Genomic DNA, 15,593 nt, shown 5'->3' on the forward strand with positions numbered 1-15,593 from the left:
AACACAGGTCATCCTTGGACAGAGCCTGGGAGCAATCAGCCCACAAGCGTCTCTCCTTGAGCTGAAGGGCGAGACCCCTCTCACCCCCAAAAGCAGCAAGCTGCCAGCCGGGGCGAGCAGCCTTGCAGCATCTGTAATGCAATATCCAGCTCGCTCAGAGCCTCCTCACCCTGCCAGCAAAACCGGTGCACAGATAACGCTCCCAAAAGCACAAGCACTGGCTCCTTTACTGAGTCCTGTAGCGCCTTCACCCAGCTGAGCGGGACCAGGTAAAATTCCAGACCTTTTGCAGTAAATACCCAAATATCCAGACCTGAGGCTGGGCAGATAAAGGACCTATCGGGTCTTAAAAGTAGGGGCAGATCTGAATAGCTACCAGTATTTTTTCCAGTACGGCAAGCAGGGACACAAGCAAACCCCACACCATATTCCTGCATCGCTGATTTTCTCCTGTTCTCAGTGAGTAATAATCACAAAGCCGTTAATAGCTCCTTGACCATCGAGCTGTATTACTTCTGCTCAGCAGCGAGGGGTAGCATAGCTCATTGCCTGCAGTGTCAACACGGTAATCTCTCCAAGCCTCCCGCGGCTGGGTTTGATGTGCGGTTTCTGTTTCTCAGGTAACAAGACAGAGAAATCTATCCCTGTTAAAGCTCAGACCCCTTCCTCTGTGCAGCTAGCGAATCTGACGCCGGGAATGATGTACAAGCTGTGGGTGTTCCCCATATGGTCTAGCCCCAGCGAACACTCGTACATAACCTTTACCACCAGCTCAGGTGAGGACGGGCTTCAGCCCCGCCGCGGGGCGCGTTTCCGAGGCATGTCACATCCATCACCGCCGACGTCATTCGCGTGGTGGCGGGAGGTGGTTTGACCACGACTGCATGGAACGACCCTCATCCGCCCCCCGGCAGCTCCCCCCCAATCTCTGCCCTTGTTAAAGAGCCACCCCCAGCATCGCCAGGAGGTTGCTCTACATTGCGCAGAGGAGGAGAGCCCCAGGAGGGGGACGGGGATCCCTTGGAAGGAAAGGGTCTTTAAGAGGGTAGAGAACACGCTCATGATGTCATGCGGCTCTGCTTGAAGCCCTGCCACTGTCTGTCTGCACTTTCACATGCGTGTCGCGGCTCGCGGCGGTTGCTTTGGTCCCGGAGAGCGTGCACGTGTCGGCTCCGGGTTACGGCGCCGTTATGGGAGCAGAGGGGCAGGTGGAGAGAGACACTGGTGAGGGGCAGGACTGGGAGGAGGTGGAACATGGTGTTTGCGGGAGACCTCAGTCCCACTCACGTGTGGCGCGCACATAGGGCTTTTCATCCTCCAGGTACGTTTCCTCTGGCAGCTTCGCATTTAATCGCACAAGCAATTTTCCAGGTTTAGCACCTGAGTGATTTTTACAGCTTTCTAATTATTGGCTTCCTACGCTGCCCACCGAATGCCAGAGAAATACCCTTATTGACTTCCACAGGCATTGAATCGGGCTTTATGCATTTATAAAAACTTCTCCGTTCACACTCGATGAGTTTCAGTACATCAAAACAGCCGTAACTTCCTCTGTATTCACCCGGGGGTTTTGCCGTAGGAACCTGTGCATGCCTGTCAAAGCGCGGGTCTAAACACTGAGCTGAAAAGCCAAGGAGCGAGCAACACTGGAGCGGCCCACACTGACAGATGTAGCAGGTGGAGGCTGTGATTTTCAAAGAGCTAGAATTATTTTGCTCAGATCCAGCCGTGTAATGGAAAGCTCAAGCACTTAACAGTCTCTCTGCCAAGAAGTGCAAAAGGAAAACGCTAATTCACAGCAGAAGAGTGCTGCAGGGGGAGGCGGGGAGCAGCAGCTCTCCCAGCACCCCCTATGCACATCTTATTCGGTGTCCAGAAATCGGGCAAGCTGTAACACCGCCGAGTAATTCTCTGATGTGCTAAGATGACACAGGGACAGATGGCAACTGCTGGTTTTTCTGCATATCTAATGCTGCCCAACACTGAGAAATAACCAGCGAGCGCTGACCTTGGCTCTGTCCTGCCTCTGCCCTGGCGCTGAGGTCCGAGGTGCCTCCTCAAACTGCTCCATCACCCTGCGATGTGGTCAAATCCACAGCACAGCAGCCCCTGGAACACGCACAGCTTTGCAGAGAGGTGTGTTTTCAAAAAGGATCTCTTTTCACCGGGGCTTTTTCCCCATCGCTCCGCTGCTGTACGCGCCGCACGGCACGGCTGCCTTGCCTCAGGAGTTTTCACAGCTTTGCTTTGGCAGGACCCGGCTCACAGACACGCAAACTGTCTGCAGGTTTCTAGTCCCTGGGCTCCCAGCCTGTTCCTACATTGCAGAGGACCCCAGACAATTAAAAAAAGCCAATTTTTCAACTCCAGAACAGCTCCAGCTGCAATGTCGCATCCCCAATTTTGTTTCTGCTTCCAGACCCTCCCCCGACTCAGAAATCACCGCCACCTTGACAGCCCCCACCCATCCCATGCAATGTGTGTTTCTGGATAACTATTTCCCAATCCGGACCCGTCTCTCTTCTTTTCTCGCCTGCTTTTCACCCACCTTGGGATCTGGCAGGGGGGAGGGGGGCAGCCCCCAGCACAACAGACACCAAAGGGCTGGGAATCATTAGACAGACGGGGGAAAAAAAAGCAATATCTTTGGCTGATTGATGTTGGCAGTCTCAGCGTATCTATTTTCTGTAATTGAGGGGTTCCTACCAATATTACCATTGAGACTAAAGGATGGGGCCACCTTTGTCCCTGTGATAGAGGCTGACTGGTGACCTGAGCCCCATCACTGCGGGCTGCACAGAGCTATCGCCGTCCCTGCATGCATAAATGCTGCAGATCCATTTCTCTGCTGGCTGGATACTGCTGACACCAGCGTTCGGCCCCCGCTGACAGTCATATGCCATCAGGAATGCTTTTGGCAAAAAAGCACTGTTTGGGGTTGGTTTTTTTTTTTGTGGGTTTTGTTTCTTAATGTTTTGCAAATAGCTGTTCTAAGAGTTTCTTCAGTTTGAGCGTAGATAAATAAGAAATAGTCCACCTGCACCGTGGCTGCGGGACGCTGCCCTCCGACTTCGCTTCTGAGGAACTGACAGCTCAATAACCCAACAGAGTTCCTTCCAGTAGTAAAGGACACTTCAAAACTAGAAAAATAGCTTAAGAGGCCTTCTAAATTAAATATATATATACACACACGCACCCCCCCCCAGCCTGTACAAACACTGGGAAGAGGACCACGCAAGGCTGGAGCTAGCGAGGGTTACACACCCAACAGTCTGCTTTACAAAGACAGACAAGACTTTTGCCCATCTTCTGTTGGCGGGACACAGTCAGCTTCTCTATTGGCATATAGACCATGACTGTTAGGTAACACGTTTTCTGCCACAAAATTCTAATTAATTCTAAAAAAAAGTCACTGCAGTTGCATTTCAGATCAATACCTGTTCAATTACACAGCTGCTTTCCACTATTTCCCCTCACATTGGCCTTACATTAAAGCAAATCAAAACATCCTCTCTGACAGCCATGTACTTAATCTTCTCTTTCTGAACGCTGCAATGACAGTCACTCGTTTACTCTAAATACAAGATTGCTGTGGCTATAATTTTGTCATCATGTGTTGCTTTTTTGGGAAGGATGGCAATTATACTTCTACCTCGGCGATAGGCAGTGCCACAATCCTACCGCAAGATCCCCTGGTGACTCGGTACTTAAAATCCGCCTTCCTGTAAAACTCAGCCCCAATCCACATGGGCGGCATGAAACCCACCTCTCGGGCTGCTTTGGCATTTCGTATTTTGAAGACCCCCTTATTTCTCCCTTAGCGTTGGTTTCTGTAGAAATCCAATCCCATCAGGACCGCTAATACAATCTTTTTCCATTTCAAAGCTCTCCAGTAAAGCTTCCTTCCCCTTTCCTCCCCAAGCACTCAGCTAATTGAATCCAGTTCTCGGCTACACTCTGTTATAATCTCATTCTCTCCATTATAAAAAGTGCATCTTCAAGGACTATGTAGCTCAGGTTATACTAAAGGTAAATATTAAATGTGGCATCATTAGAGGGAAAAGCAGCAAAAGGGAGCCAAGGCACCATTAGGCAGCCACTTCCACCCAGCTTCCCCAGGAGCTCGGTGCTGCTCACAGAGTGTTCAGGGGCCGACATAATTTCTTTAGCAAATGGTACTCTTTCTTGTAATTCTCCTCTTTTATCTGTGAATTTCCCTGTCACAGTTTGGCTGCACTTATCTACTGACAACATGGCTTAGATTTAATCCTAAGGAAAGCACCTCTTCTCTTGGATTCAATTTTGATGGAACAAGTACATGCTTACAGCCCTAAAATGGTGGGGGTTAGGAAAGTTTGCAGATTCAACCCATTTTTAAAGTTGTTGCCTCTTCTACGTGAGCCCTTCTTTCAGCGTACGTTAACAGGGGGCTATCTTTTATGCTTTCTTTGTAAGCACCATCTTGGGTTTTGTCCCATGGGCATCATAAGGATGCTCGCGGCACTCTCCGGCCCATTTCAGGCAAACCCCCGCTAAATCCCAACTCAGTCCCATCCAGCTCAGATCTCCCACATTCCTGCTAGGAATCCTGCTAGGATCTCTGTTTGCACTGCAGTCTGGTTAAATTTAGCCCCCCTGCTGCGCTGAAGGTTATTTTCTCCTCTCCTCTGTCTTGCTGAATACGAAGTGCATGTCAATGAGAGCCAGAAAATGGCAGCTTGTTGCTATTTATAGGATACAGATTTGTCTGTCTGACTGTCTATGGGAGCTGCAAACAAGAAGTCAGAGTATGTGAGGGAGGACACAGCAGATAGGAGCCGCAGTGTTGCTTGGGGAACAAGACACCTCCTTGCTTGGTATCAATCATGTTAATATTCAATAGCCTTGTGAGGGTGCTGGAAGCAGTAGTATAAAAGTTTGCCCCAGAAGAAAAGACTTTCCAGTCCTATCAGACCACCTCTCAACTATCGGGGACCCAGCTGTCGTTCCTTGAAGACAGCTTGGGCAAGGCGGTCCCGTAGGATTCAGGTTTCTCCCAGCTTGAGGCTGCCTATGAGCCCTTCAGGGCTCAGCAACCCTCTGGATCCAGTGGTGCTGCTCAGCCTCGCTGGACACCAGGGACAGGATCCACCTGGGCACGTTCCTCTCAGACCTTCTCGCTTCCAGGGCAGCTTTCAGGCACAGTAAATGAAAGATCAAATCTGTTACCCAGCTTCTTTTGCCATTATTTGCAACGCACTTTTCTCGCTGGTCCGTGCTAGGTTTTACTTTATGTTGTGACCCTTCCCTGTTTGTAGCTCCTGCTAAAACGTTGGGGTGACCTACCACCACAAAAGAAAAAAAAAAAACCAGAAGCCACAAATCCCTGTGCTACAGCCTCAGATAACCTGGTCAATACCCACACCGACACACAAATGCAGCGCTAAAGATAACTTCTAAACCGGTGGACCGTGTCTGACATTCATCTATTTCCCTCTGTGCTTCTGGTCTGGCCCTCACAGCTTTTTTTTCCCTTTCGGTTTTCCTCCCAGCTTACACCAAGAATCACGTGGACATCGCAACGCAGGGCTGGTTCATCGGGCTGATGTGCGCCATAGCTCTCCTGGTCCTTATTCTGCTGATCGTCTGCTTCATTAAGAGGAGCAGAGGCGGGAAATATCCAGGTAAGAGCATTGCATAGCAATCGTTTGTGCTCATGGTTTAAACACCTCCAGGCTTCTGGGGGCTAATCAATCAAATTGTATTGCTCTCAGATAGATGCTTGTGATTACAAGGGCTTTTCTTTCTCTGGAGTGGGAACGCTATTATTAGTGGGAAGCGTTTCAGTTAATTAAAGGTCGGGAGAGGGCTCTGCGCTGTGCAGGCTTTAGGCTGCGGAGCTGGACATTCCTGCTAGGCACAACCCAACCTCTACTCTGCAAGTTTGCTTGTCCTTATCTAGAAAGGCATCTTTTCAGGCAAAGACCTCATTAAATTTTTGCAAAGCAAAGATAAGGCTTAAGCAAGTTCACCAATTAATACACCCTCTCCCGCTATCTGGAGCACCCGTGCCCTGGTGCCACCACAGCAGCACCCTTTGCAAGCCCTCCCTGGTGCGGGTTTTTTACCGAGTCAATGAAAAGCTGTACTTCACCCTGCAGGGATTTCACAAAGAGCCGCAACGCCAGCAGCTGTTACTTTATCTTCCCTACTGCTTTTTAACGTGAGTGTTGGGGATGTGCTTGTTTACAGTACGAGACAATAAAGATGAGCATCTAAATCCCGAAGACAAGAACGTGGAAGACGGGTCGTTCGACTACAGGTATGCTTCCATTGGCATGTGTACCCACGCGACCACATCTCCCCATCAGCCCCGCTCCCAGCCATCACAGACCTCACCGCGCTACCCCTCCACGTAACCGCAGCACCGCGGTGCCACACAGCCTCTTAAATTATTTCTCCTACCTTCCTCCTCCTGCCTCCTTCCCTCCGCAAGTCCTCTACCAAAGGAAACATTTCCTGCCTAAGGTCCTGGAAGAGTAACCAGGCTGCGAGGATGCTGCTAAGGCCCCCTCCTTTCCCCGGCTCAGCCTTGGAGGATCAGTCCAGGCAGAGAGCTGGGACTCTGGCATCAGCTACCCGTGACACAGCTCTCGCCAGGTGCAGAGCAACCTTGATGACACTCCCAACATATAGAAAAAAAAGAGTTAAAATTAACCTCTGAAGCAGCCTGAGGATATTTCAGGTATATCGCCCTGTAGCTCAGCCTCTCTGCTACCCATACGAGTATCCAGAGGAGAAATGCCCAAAGTTACGTTTGGATCAGCCCTGAGAGCATGCAAGAGTACCGATTTGGGGGTCTGCCTGCATTCCAACCCAGGTTTTTCTGTAAGGTCCCCAGGCAAACCCTACAGAAACACCCTTTGAGGGCTGCAGCACAGCCTAGCAGCAGCTCTGCTAAAACCGCTCTGATTTCCCCCCACCTCTGCTCAGCTGCTTTCATGCAAAATGGCATCCCTTGAAGAGCAGCAGCACCCATTTTTACTCCAGGAAAAATCCCAGGATACTTGAGAAAGGGGCAAGCGCTCTCGCAAGCCTGCTCACATGCAACGCAGCTTTCGCAGCTCTGGTGCTGTTCGTGCTTGCCCCCGAGGAGCAGGAGCAGGTAAAAATGTCAGGTCTCATCAGATTGCCTACACTTGACAGAGGATGGGGATGTATTACAGCACACCCAGCTTGCCCTTTGAGCACCTACAGTAGGCTTTGATTTTTTTTTTTAAAGAATTAAAATGAACCTTTCCACCTGAGCTGGATCCAAAGCCCAATTAGGCTAGCTGGAATTTTTCTCCTGACTTTAAAACAGGGGTTAATTAAACCCTGAGTCATTACCGATACCGCTAGCATTACCAACTGAGGCAGCAAAGATAGGAAGAATTTATTTACGATTCAGTAAAGGATGTAACAAGACACACAGGTTCCAGCAAAAACGTTAGAGGAAGCAGAATGAATATATCTGCCTGCACACAGTAAATAAATGGAAGTGGAACGACCACAGCCCTCAACACGATCACATTTGTATTGTTAGTAGCATGGTAACTCTATTTCAGTAGCGACTCTTTTTTCTCCAAAGGATGTCGTAAAGCCCAAAGCTCCCCAGTCTTCCGACAGCACAATACAGGATACAAATACACGCCAGCGGGAGCCAGAATAAGCAGCGGGTTGTAGGAGAAGGTCACCATTCCTTACTGCCCTAAACAACACCCGGGGGCAACACCTTCCTCGCCTCCCTGCGAGATTCGGTTATCACTTCTAGTGGTCACAAGGCACACCAGGGCAGTTACGTTCAGTCCGCGTTCAAATCGCAGTCTGGGGACGTTCCCTTCAGATTCCTGGCTGGGACACAGCGAACAGCAGCGAAGAAGTTAGCTCAGCCTCGTCCTATCGCAGGCTTTGCCCCGGATCAAAAGCAGCGCTTCCCGGGCATGATTTTACAAGGGCAGGTGGTGCTTCTTGTACAGACACGAGCCATAAGCGTAACTGCATCCTACACAGCTAGTGTCCACACTTCAGCCAAAACAAGTCCCCTTAATGCTCTGAGTCATGATAAGGACCCTCGCGGCTCCCAGATTTGTGGGATGGTGTAAATACCACGTCGTAAGCCTGAAACTTCTCATAGAATCATAGAATCGTTAAGGTTGGAAAAGACCTCTAGGATCATCAAGTCCAACCATCAACCCAACACCCCCAGGCCTCCTAAACCATGCCCTGAAGTGCCACGGCTACCCGTTTTTTTTTAACACCTCCAGGGGTGGTGACTCCCCCACCTCTCTGGGCAGCCTCATCACCCAGGAGCTACTCACCCACCACCCTACAGGCTCAGCTCCATCACCTGGATCTCAGGCAAGGTCTCCACAGCTGAGCTTCTGGCAGTACGCACTGATTTCAGAGACCTGCTTCTCAAGAGTCCGCTGAGGTGGTTGCAGTCAAGACCTCCTCACCCTCACCGCTCCTAAGGCCATTGCATTGCCAGGGACCGTTTGCCTTGCGTAGAAGGAAAGCCAAGCTCCTGGCGTGGCCGGCAGCATTGCGACAGTCGGCAATGCTCCGTTTACTGCCCAAGCACCATCCAAGGGGCACTGCCTTCCAGGCAATGGGAAGGAATAGAGTACATCCTTCACCCTACTACACAGCAGCTTCTGCTTAGCTGAAGCTCAAGCTTTTATTGACAGGCCCATTCCCAAAAGTTTGCAGAAGGGCAACAACCAAGCTCCAAGATGCTCCCGCATTTTCAATCACACCGTTCCACGGACTAGATGGGGAAAAAAAAAAACCAATCAAACAAGAAAAGCAACAAAAAAAAGACCCCAACAACTGATAAACTTTGCCCCCTCCTTCTCAGGAACAACAGGTTTCCTGGGAGAACAGGAGGCTTCCCTCAAGGAGGCAGAAAGGAAGGTGAACCCGAAGGATTGATATGAAACGCTGTTGGCTGATTAAGATTCAAAACGATTGCGATGTTAGGCTCAAGGAGGGTAGCAATTAGTATTTCAAGCAAGGACAGGAATTGAGTTGACGTGAATTCTTCATTGGTTTCCCTCCCCACCTCCACATAGCATGTCTGATATGCTCTCATCATATCTCACGTCCTTAATGCCCTGTGCATGCAACTTTCAAATCTCTGCAGCCTATAATTAAGAGATACTGTCACATCTTTCTGTTCCACTAACAGAATAATGGTTTTCCTGAGCAGAGGCTAAGCTGAGAAGCTTATTTTCAAAGCAGGAGACCATTATCCTTGGACAATGTTCTGTGCCAGTGACTGTGCCTCATTATACCAAATGTTTAAGCTGCACGTGGGGGAGGCGGCTGGAAACCCTAGCTGCTGGGAAGGGGGAGTTGAGCGGTTTTAGCATCTGGGTTTCGGTTCACATTCAGCAGAGCGTCCTGTGGCACGGGTTACACACTGCAGGCGGTGCCAGCTTGCCCCTGATGGACCGTCTCAGCAGACAGCAAGACAGGAGGACCCAGAGCCGTCCTCTGAGGCTAGCAAGGGAAGGAGAGGTCTGGCGGAGCCGCCTGGGGAGGTGTAGGCTTGTCAACAGATAACACGGCACTAGTGCATGACTAGATCATGGAAAGCCAGCAGAAGGCTGGAGGGGAAACCAAGTGACCCGTTCCCTTGGCCCTCGTCCTGGTGCACGTCGGTCCCCAGCAGTGACCGCCGTTCCCTACAGCCACTCACTAACGGACTTCAACCCCAAGCCCTTTTTGAGCAGCCTGACAGCAGACAGCCCGCTTCCCACCTGCGCCATCCACTGCTGCTAGGTATTAGCTTTCTCGGGGAAGCCAACGAGGCTCATCCAGCTCTGAACAATTATACTGGCTCCATTTGGTATAACGAGGCAATTAGCTCCATGAGGAATGCAGATGGTTCGTTTTGGTTTGTAGCACTGCCCCTGTAAATGCAGACCTCATCATATCTCTCTCTGATCAGGCTCTTTCTGCTTCTCTCTGTTTTATTCCCATTCTTTCTTCTCCTTTTCACCTGGTCTATCCACATGGACCATGAAGGTCTCTTGAAAGGTAGGACCACGTGCTGCCAGAAGTCCGGCACATTTAGCTTTTTTTTATTTTCCTTCCTTCTAGCTATTTATTTCTTTATAGCTGAAACTATACCTTCCCCTCCCTATTCCCATGTACCTGCCTCCACCTAACACATTAAACAAGATCCCTCTAACTCCTGCTGGCATCGGGGGTACCCCCATGCCCAGCGATGTGCATCTTGCTTGGAAATGCTCTGTGGGCTGGGGGCACCCCTGAGCGCCAGCCAGGTCCCCCCCAGCCCCACGGTCGAGCAGCGGATCCCTCCTGGTGCAGGGACACCTGGGGTTGGACCTGGGGACGATGCCCTCCGTGCATTCAGCGCCCTGATGCCAGACACCCAGGGGATGGTGGCAAGGGACACGAGCTAAAAAACGCTAGATCCTAAACACTCTTTGTCTCAGTCCTGAAAATCCTCCCTCCGGCTCAAGCCTCCCCCCTCTTCTCAATGATTTATGCAACTCAGGACAACGTTTCTCAAATGGTTTTCATCTGGGTGCTCTGGTTCTCTAATGCACACATCAGCAATCCCCATAGAAATCCATTTTAACAGGGTTATATTGCATCAAGATGCTGATGAATATCTGCTTCGCCCTCCTAATGCACTAACAGGATAAATCGTACCGGAGAGAGGTAAAACCAGGGGGCAGGTTCAGGAAACGCATTGCCAGGGTGTTTGGTGCTGCAACCCCCCCATTAGGGAAAATCTGGCTCTAGACTCAGCTTTAACTGAACCCCAAACGTTGGGAAAGATTACTGCAAATAAAGGGATCTGGGTTTTGCCACTCTCTACCTGGCATTTATTGGGCTTTCTAACTGGCAGTCCTGCTTGCAGACCGAATTCTCTTCCTCCTCCCCCAAGAAAGAAGCTGCTTTCAAAGCTAACAAGTTATTTTTCACTGCGATGCCAAGTTAACACAAGGCCTCAAATATTGGTTTTGTATTATCGCTTAATTCGCAAAGTGCTGATATAAGTACGCTAGAAAGCTGCGTGTGGTACTGCGGGGTACCAAATTTCTCTCCCACCGTAGAGAGCTGATGCCATTAATTAAATGGCATGAGAGAGATTTAATGCCTTCCCCAGCTGAAGAGCACTTTGCTGCCCAGCCCGAGGAAAGCGTTTCTCATGCCTTCATGGGAGGCAAACACCTTCACGTGGACACCAGCTATCAAGGGCTGCAATCAAAGCCCACTTCTTGTAGAGATGTTAAGAAAAATAAAGGAAGGGAGTAGAGCGTCATGCTGGGGAGTGAGTCTGGCGAGTCCCAAGCTAAAACAGCAATAACAAGACAGGAATGGAGGTGGGAGGACAAATGTTTGAGGTACATATGTGATACCTGTAGGGATATTACAGACTTTGCATGCTGGACATAAGATCAAATGCGAACTAAGGTCTAGTCAATATGAAAATTAATTTTTATATAGAGCAATCCACTCTCATCCTCCATGCAACGTTACCTGTATTTATGATATACCAGCCCTCGCCTCCAGAGAGAAAACAGCTTTTCCCTGTTTTTTTGTTAAAAGGGTTTCTGTAAAGGGTTGGGCTTTTCTCCTGTGTGTCAGACTATTTATTTTTCAGTGACCCAGCTTAATCTTTCTAGTGAAAAAGATAAAAGGATAAAGAATTGAGCAAACAAGCTTAGATGCTCAGAAATAAGCTTGGAAAGGTAAATTCCCATGAGTTTGGACGCTGCACAGAACTTGGCATCCTATACATGCCCCCTCACAACGCTTTGAGTGCTCCCCATTGCATGTAGCTATCTAAACAGCCAAGTGTGGTTTTTGCAAGGAAATCTGGAAACAAACCTCACTAAACCAGGTTACCCCAAGGTTGGCTAAAATGCTAAAGAGAAAGAAAGAATATAAGCAATGACAAGGAAAGGATATTTATAACGTACATCCAGTTGGACTGATCTAAGCATCGTGCGTAACATAGGTTAAAACCAAAATTGCTTTCCAAAAAGAAAAAGCACGAAGGTTGGGCTTGCAGAAATACCAACCACAGCACCAACTGCGCCGGCAGCTGTGGGCCTCCGACGTGGAGGCTGCCTCCCCACCTTCGCGCACGCATCAGACGCGTCGTGAGACGCTGTCTGCAGTCAGAGCACCCCGCGTTTGTGGTCTCTGGTCAGTACATTGGCACACTGGATTTATTTTTGAATATCCAGACCTTGGGTGAAGGTTGTAAGCCCCATTCTCAACCCTTACTGTGTCTGTCTGTCTGTCTTCTGCTACCCAGCGATGAAGACAACAAACCCCTGCCAAACAGCCAGACCTCCTTGGACGGCACGATAAAGCAGCAGGAGAGCGACGATAGCTTGGTGGACTATGGAGAGGGGGGCGAAGGGCAGTTTAACGAAGACGGCTCCTTTATCGGCCAGTACACGGTGAAGAAGGACAAAGAGGAGACCGAAGGCAACGAGAGCTCGGAAGCCACCTCCCCAGTCAATGCTATCTACTCGTTGGCATAGCGCAATGCACTGAAACCACAAACAGCCTGAGGTGTTTGTAGTGGATGGGGGTTAAACAACAGCCCCGCCGCCACTACCTCCAACAGAAACGCGCGAATGAAACCAACCAACAATGACAAAAAAAAAAAAAAGAAAAAAAAAGAAAAAAAAAGAGAAAAAAATCCAAGCGAACAGGCAGACCAGGTGGCTGCCGATGCCATCTTATCCTTAGCAAACAAGCGAATGGCGAGGACTCCCGGGGCACGGATGGGTTGTAGCTGTAGCTGAAATGTGGGCTGAGCCAGAGGGGCTGGAGGAGGAGCGGGATGCTCGAGCTGCACCCCAGCTTCGGGGCTGGCCCCAGCGCCCAGAGCCCGCCCGGCAGGGCCACGATGGGCTCGGCCGCCCAGGCTCCCCGAGGCCCTTTTTGTTCTTTTGGGAGGAAGTTAAAAATTCTTCTTTTTAATCTTTACAGGAAGGTTCCACATAAGAGGGGGAGGGGGAAAAAAAAAAGGGAGTTTGGGGAAGGGAAGAGGGGTGAGCGGGGCCTGGGCAGAGCAGCAAGAGCAACATAAATGCATGAAAGAAGAAAAGTGGTGGATCTTTGGGTAACGACACCATGGCACTTTTTACCGAGATGTCCATCCTCACGGCAGCATCTTGCCCATAGCCTCTCCCAGACTAGTCGGCGCCACAACCTCCTTCCCACAAGATCAAGCAGCACCTATGCAGGGAAGAGCAGGTTCCTACGGCTTCCCTCGGCACCGTAACTCACGTTGGTGCTGAGGCTCCACGGTCCATCCCCCCTGCAAACCCCACGGGGAGGCCACCCACCACCACTGCAGGGCTCCGGAGCATCCTCTGAGGACAGGAGGTTGCAGAAGAGCTCGTGGGATTCGTGGAAGGACAGTCAGGTGCTGCTCACCCTCTGAGCCCAGGATAATATCATTGCTTGCCTGGGTAACTGCAGGCAAACCATTTGGGTTTAGTCTTTGCTTTGTAAGAATCTGGGGGGGAAACTGCCCCCAGACCATGCCTGCTTTCTTTTAAGGGCAACTCCATACATTTTATGTAGCAAAGAGGGAGTGGGAACAGGACCAGTACTAACATAGGATGAGGGGACCAGAAATCACTTATTTTTAAAAACCGAAGGCACCCGGTCAGGATGAGAAGCTCCCACCAGGATCGGGTGGAGGATCCCCTGCTGTTGACCTGCACCACAGCTCCCAGTCAGCAGCTTGAACGGGCCAGGGATGCACGTCCCTCAGGAGACAGGGAGGAAGGCACGTGGCGGGAGCGCAGGTCCGCATCTTCCCAGGCACTGGGGATGCGCCAGATCAACAGTGTTTTCCACTAAACTCTTCTCCTCGTTTCTGACAGTGGCCTTTCCCCCCTCCATCGATCACCCTGAGCAAGACCCTTCCACAAGCGAGCGAGCACTGCAGGACCCCCCTCCGCTGCCTTCTTTACATATCAAGACAACACGCGATTTAAGTTAACCCGTTAACACACAGTAAACAAAAGCGTCTCGGATAGGAGTGCTCCTTCACATGCCTTACACAGCTTCGAACTTCCAATGAAGTTTAATAAACTGACACTCTTCCCCCACCGCTTACGCGCCCCTAACGCGACGGTCTTCGATCTGCCAGACCAGTAGGAGTAGGACGCCTGGGCAGCTCTCCCAGCTGAGACAGCATGGATCATTGTAGAAGGTAGAGTTTTATAACAGACAGTACTTAGTGGCCAATGCCATGTGTATTCTCCCACTTCCTGCACTTTTGAAACCAAAGGTACCTTCGCTGAAAGAGGTCGGATTTCTTCAGACAGTTTCACAGACGGCGAACGACGTTAGGATGGGTTTTTCTTTCATTTCTTTTTCTAAGGATGATGGTTTTGTTCTGCATAATGGATTAAATGCAATAGGATTAATGCAATTATTCTTTTAGCTTTCGAGCTGGTTTGCTATGAAGACATGTTGCTAACAAGAATACTTCTACTAATACGGATTGCTGAGGTGGACTTTGCCACATTCTTTAAGCTGCTAATGGCACAACTATCCTGCGCTTCGGGGAAGAGCCCGGGCCTGGGCAGCAGGCGTGCAGCACCTACTGCTGGAGCACGCAGAGGAAACAGGAGCGAGCCAGATGCGAACCAAACAGCAAAGGAGTTGCATGCACCATATGAGCCAAGGAGGGTTTAGGCTGGCGTTGACAGGCAGAGCCCCCTCCTAGAGCTCGGGAGCTCCTGCTCCCCCAGGGCAGCGCAGGGACGTCCCCTCTCCACCACACAGGAACCCATCTGCCAGGGTCCTCCATCCATATCCTCTCAGAGCAGGAGCCATGCACCTCGCTCCGTTACCATCAGTGTAAATGCATTCATGCAACAAGCCCGTCTCTACTGCTGCCACTCGCCACTGATCCGGTTTAAGGAGAGCGGCTCCCAGCCCGGTGCCAGGACACGCAGCAGCTGTATTCAGCTTTTAAGCAAACACACCAGGCCAAATATAACGCAGCCCTTGGTTGCGGGGGTAACCACTTCCCAAGCCTACAGCTGCCCTTACAACGTTGAGTTTGCGTAACTTCTTGCCCAAGCGCTGGTGGAAATGAGGAGAGAAAGAAACTACAGCCTCTGATGGGGCAAAGGTTCTGCTGCCAGAGCTGGGCGTCTTCATTCACACCCGATCCTCACTGCTTTGTGGACCAACCGCTAACGGGGACCACGAGACCCTTGGCTACCACGCAACACCTCCAAACCTCAAGAAAGTTGGTCAGGCATTATTGGAAGCAGGGCGGTCTGTGTCATGTGTCTGTATTATGTGCCATTTATATTAAAGCCTGTATTTCTGTCCTATCATTAACCACCATTTTACTGAGCAAACCTCTTAGCATCCATTTGGGATGGGAGATTGGAAACGGAGAAGTGTTTCACACTGTAGCTTTGTGGTGTGTGCCCCACAGCACGCCTCAGCAAGCAGGGAGGGAGGAGCAGGGCCCAGCCCAAATAGTCCTGTCCTAACCCCAAGAAGTCTCGCAAAAGCAGTTTTCTCCTACCACCACGTTA

General features: G+C 50.4%; 1 protein-coding gene across 16 annotated transcripts in view; it reads left to right on the plus strand.

The window, feature by feature from the left end:
- The window catches only part of NFASC (neurofascin), a 94,688-nt gene extending 79,305 nt beyond the window's left edge, over positions 1 to 15,383 (plus strand). For all 16 annotated transcript variants that reach the window (XM_064471972.1, XM_064471971.1, XM_064471977.1 and 13 more), the window contains 3 exons: positions 5,532 to 5,663; positions 6,232 to 6,301; positions 12,323 to 15,383. In XM_064471972.1, the coding sequence (XP_064328042.1) occupies positions 5,532 to 5,663; positions 6,232 to 6,301; positions 12,323 to 12,554 (434 nt within the window). In that variant the 3' untranslated portion in view covers positions 12,555 to 15,383. The remainder of the gene's footprint in view (positions 1 to 5,531; positions 5,664 to 6,231; positions 6,302 to 12,322) is intronic.
- Positions 15,384 to 15,593: the final 210 nt, after the last annotated feature.

This window comes from Phalacrocorax carbo, chromosome 23, assembly GCF_963921805.1.
Source record: "Phalacrocorax carbo chromosome 23, bPhaCar2.1, whole genome shotgun sequence".
In the NCBI taxonomy this organism is placed as follows: Eukaryota; Metazoa; Chordata; class Aves; order Suliformes; family Phalacrocoracidae; genus Phalacrocorax; species Phalacrocorax carbo.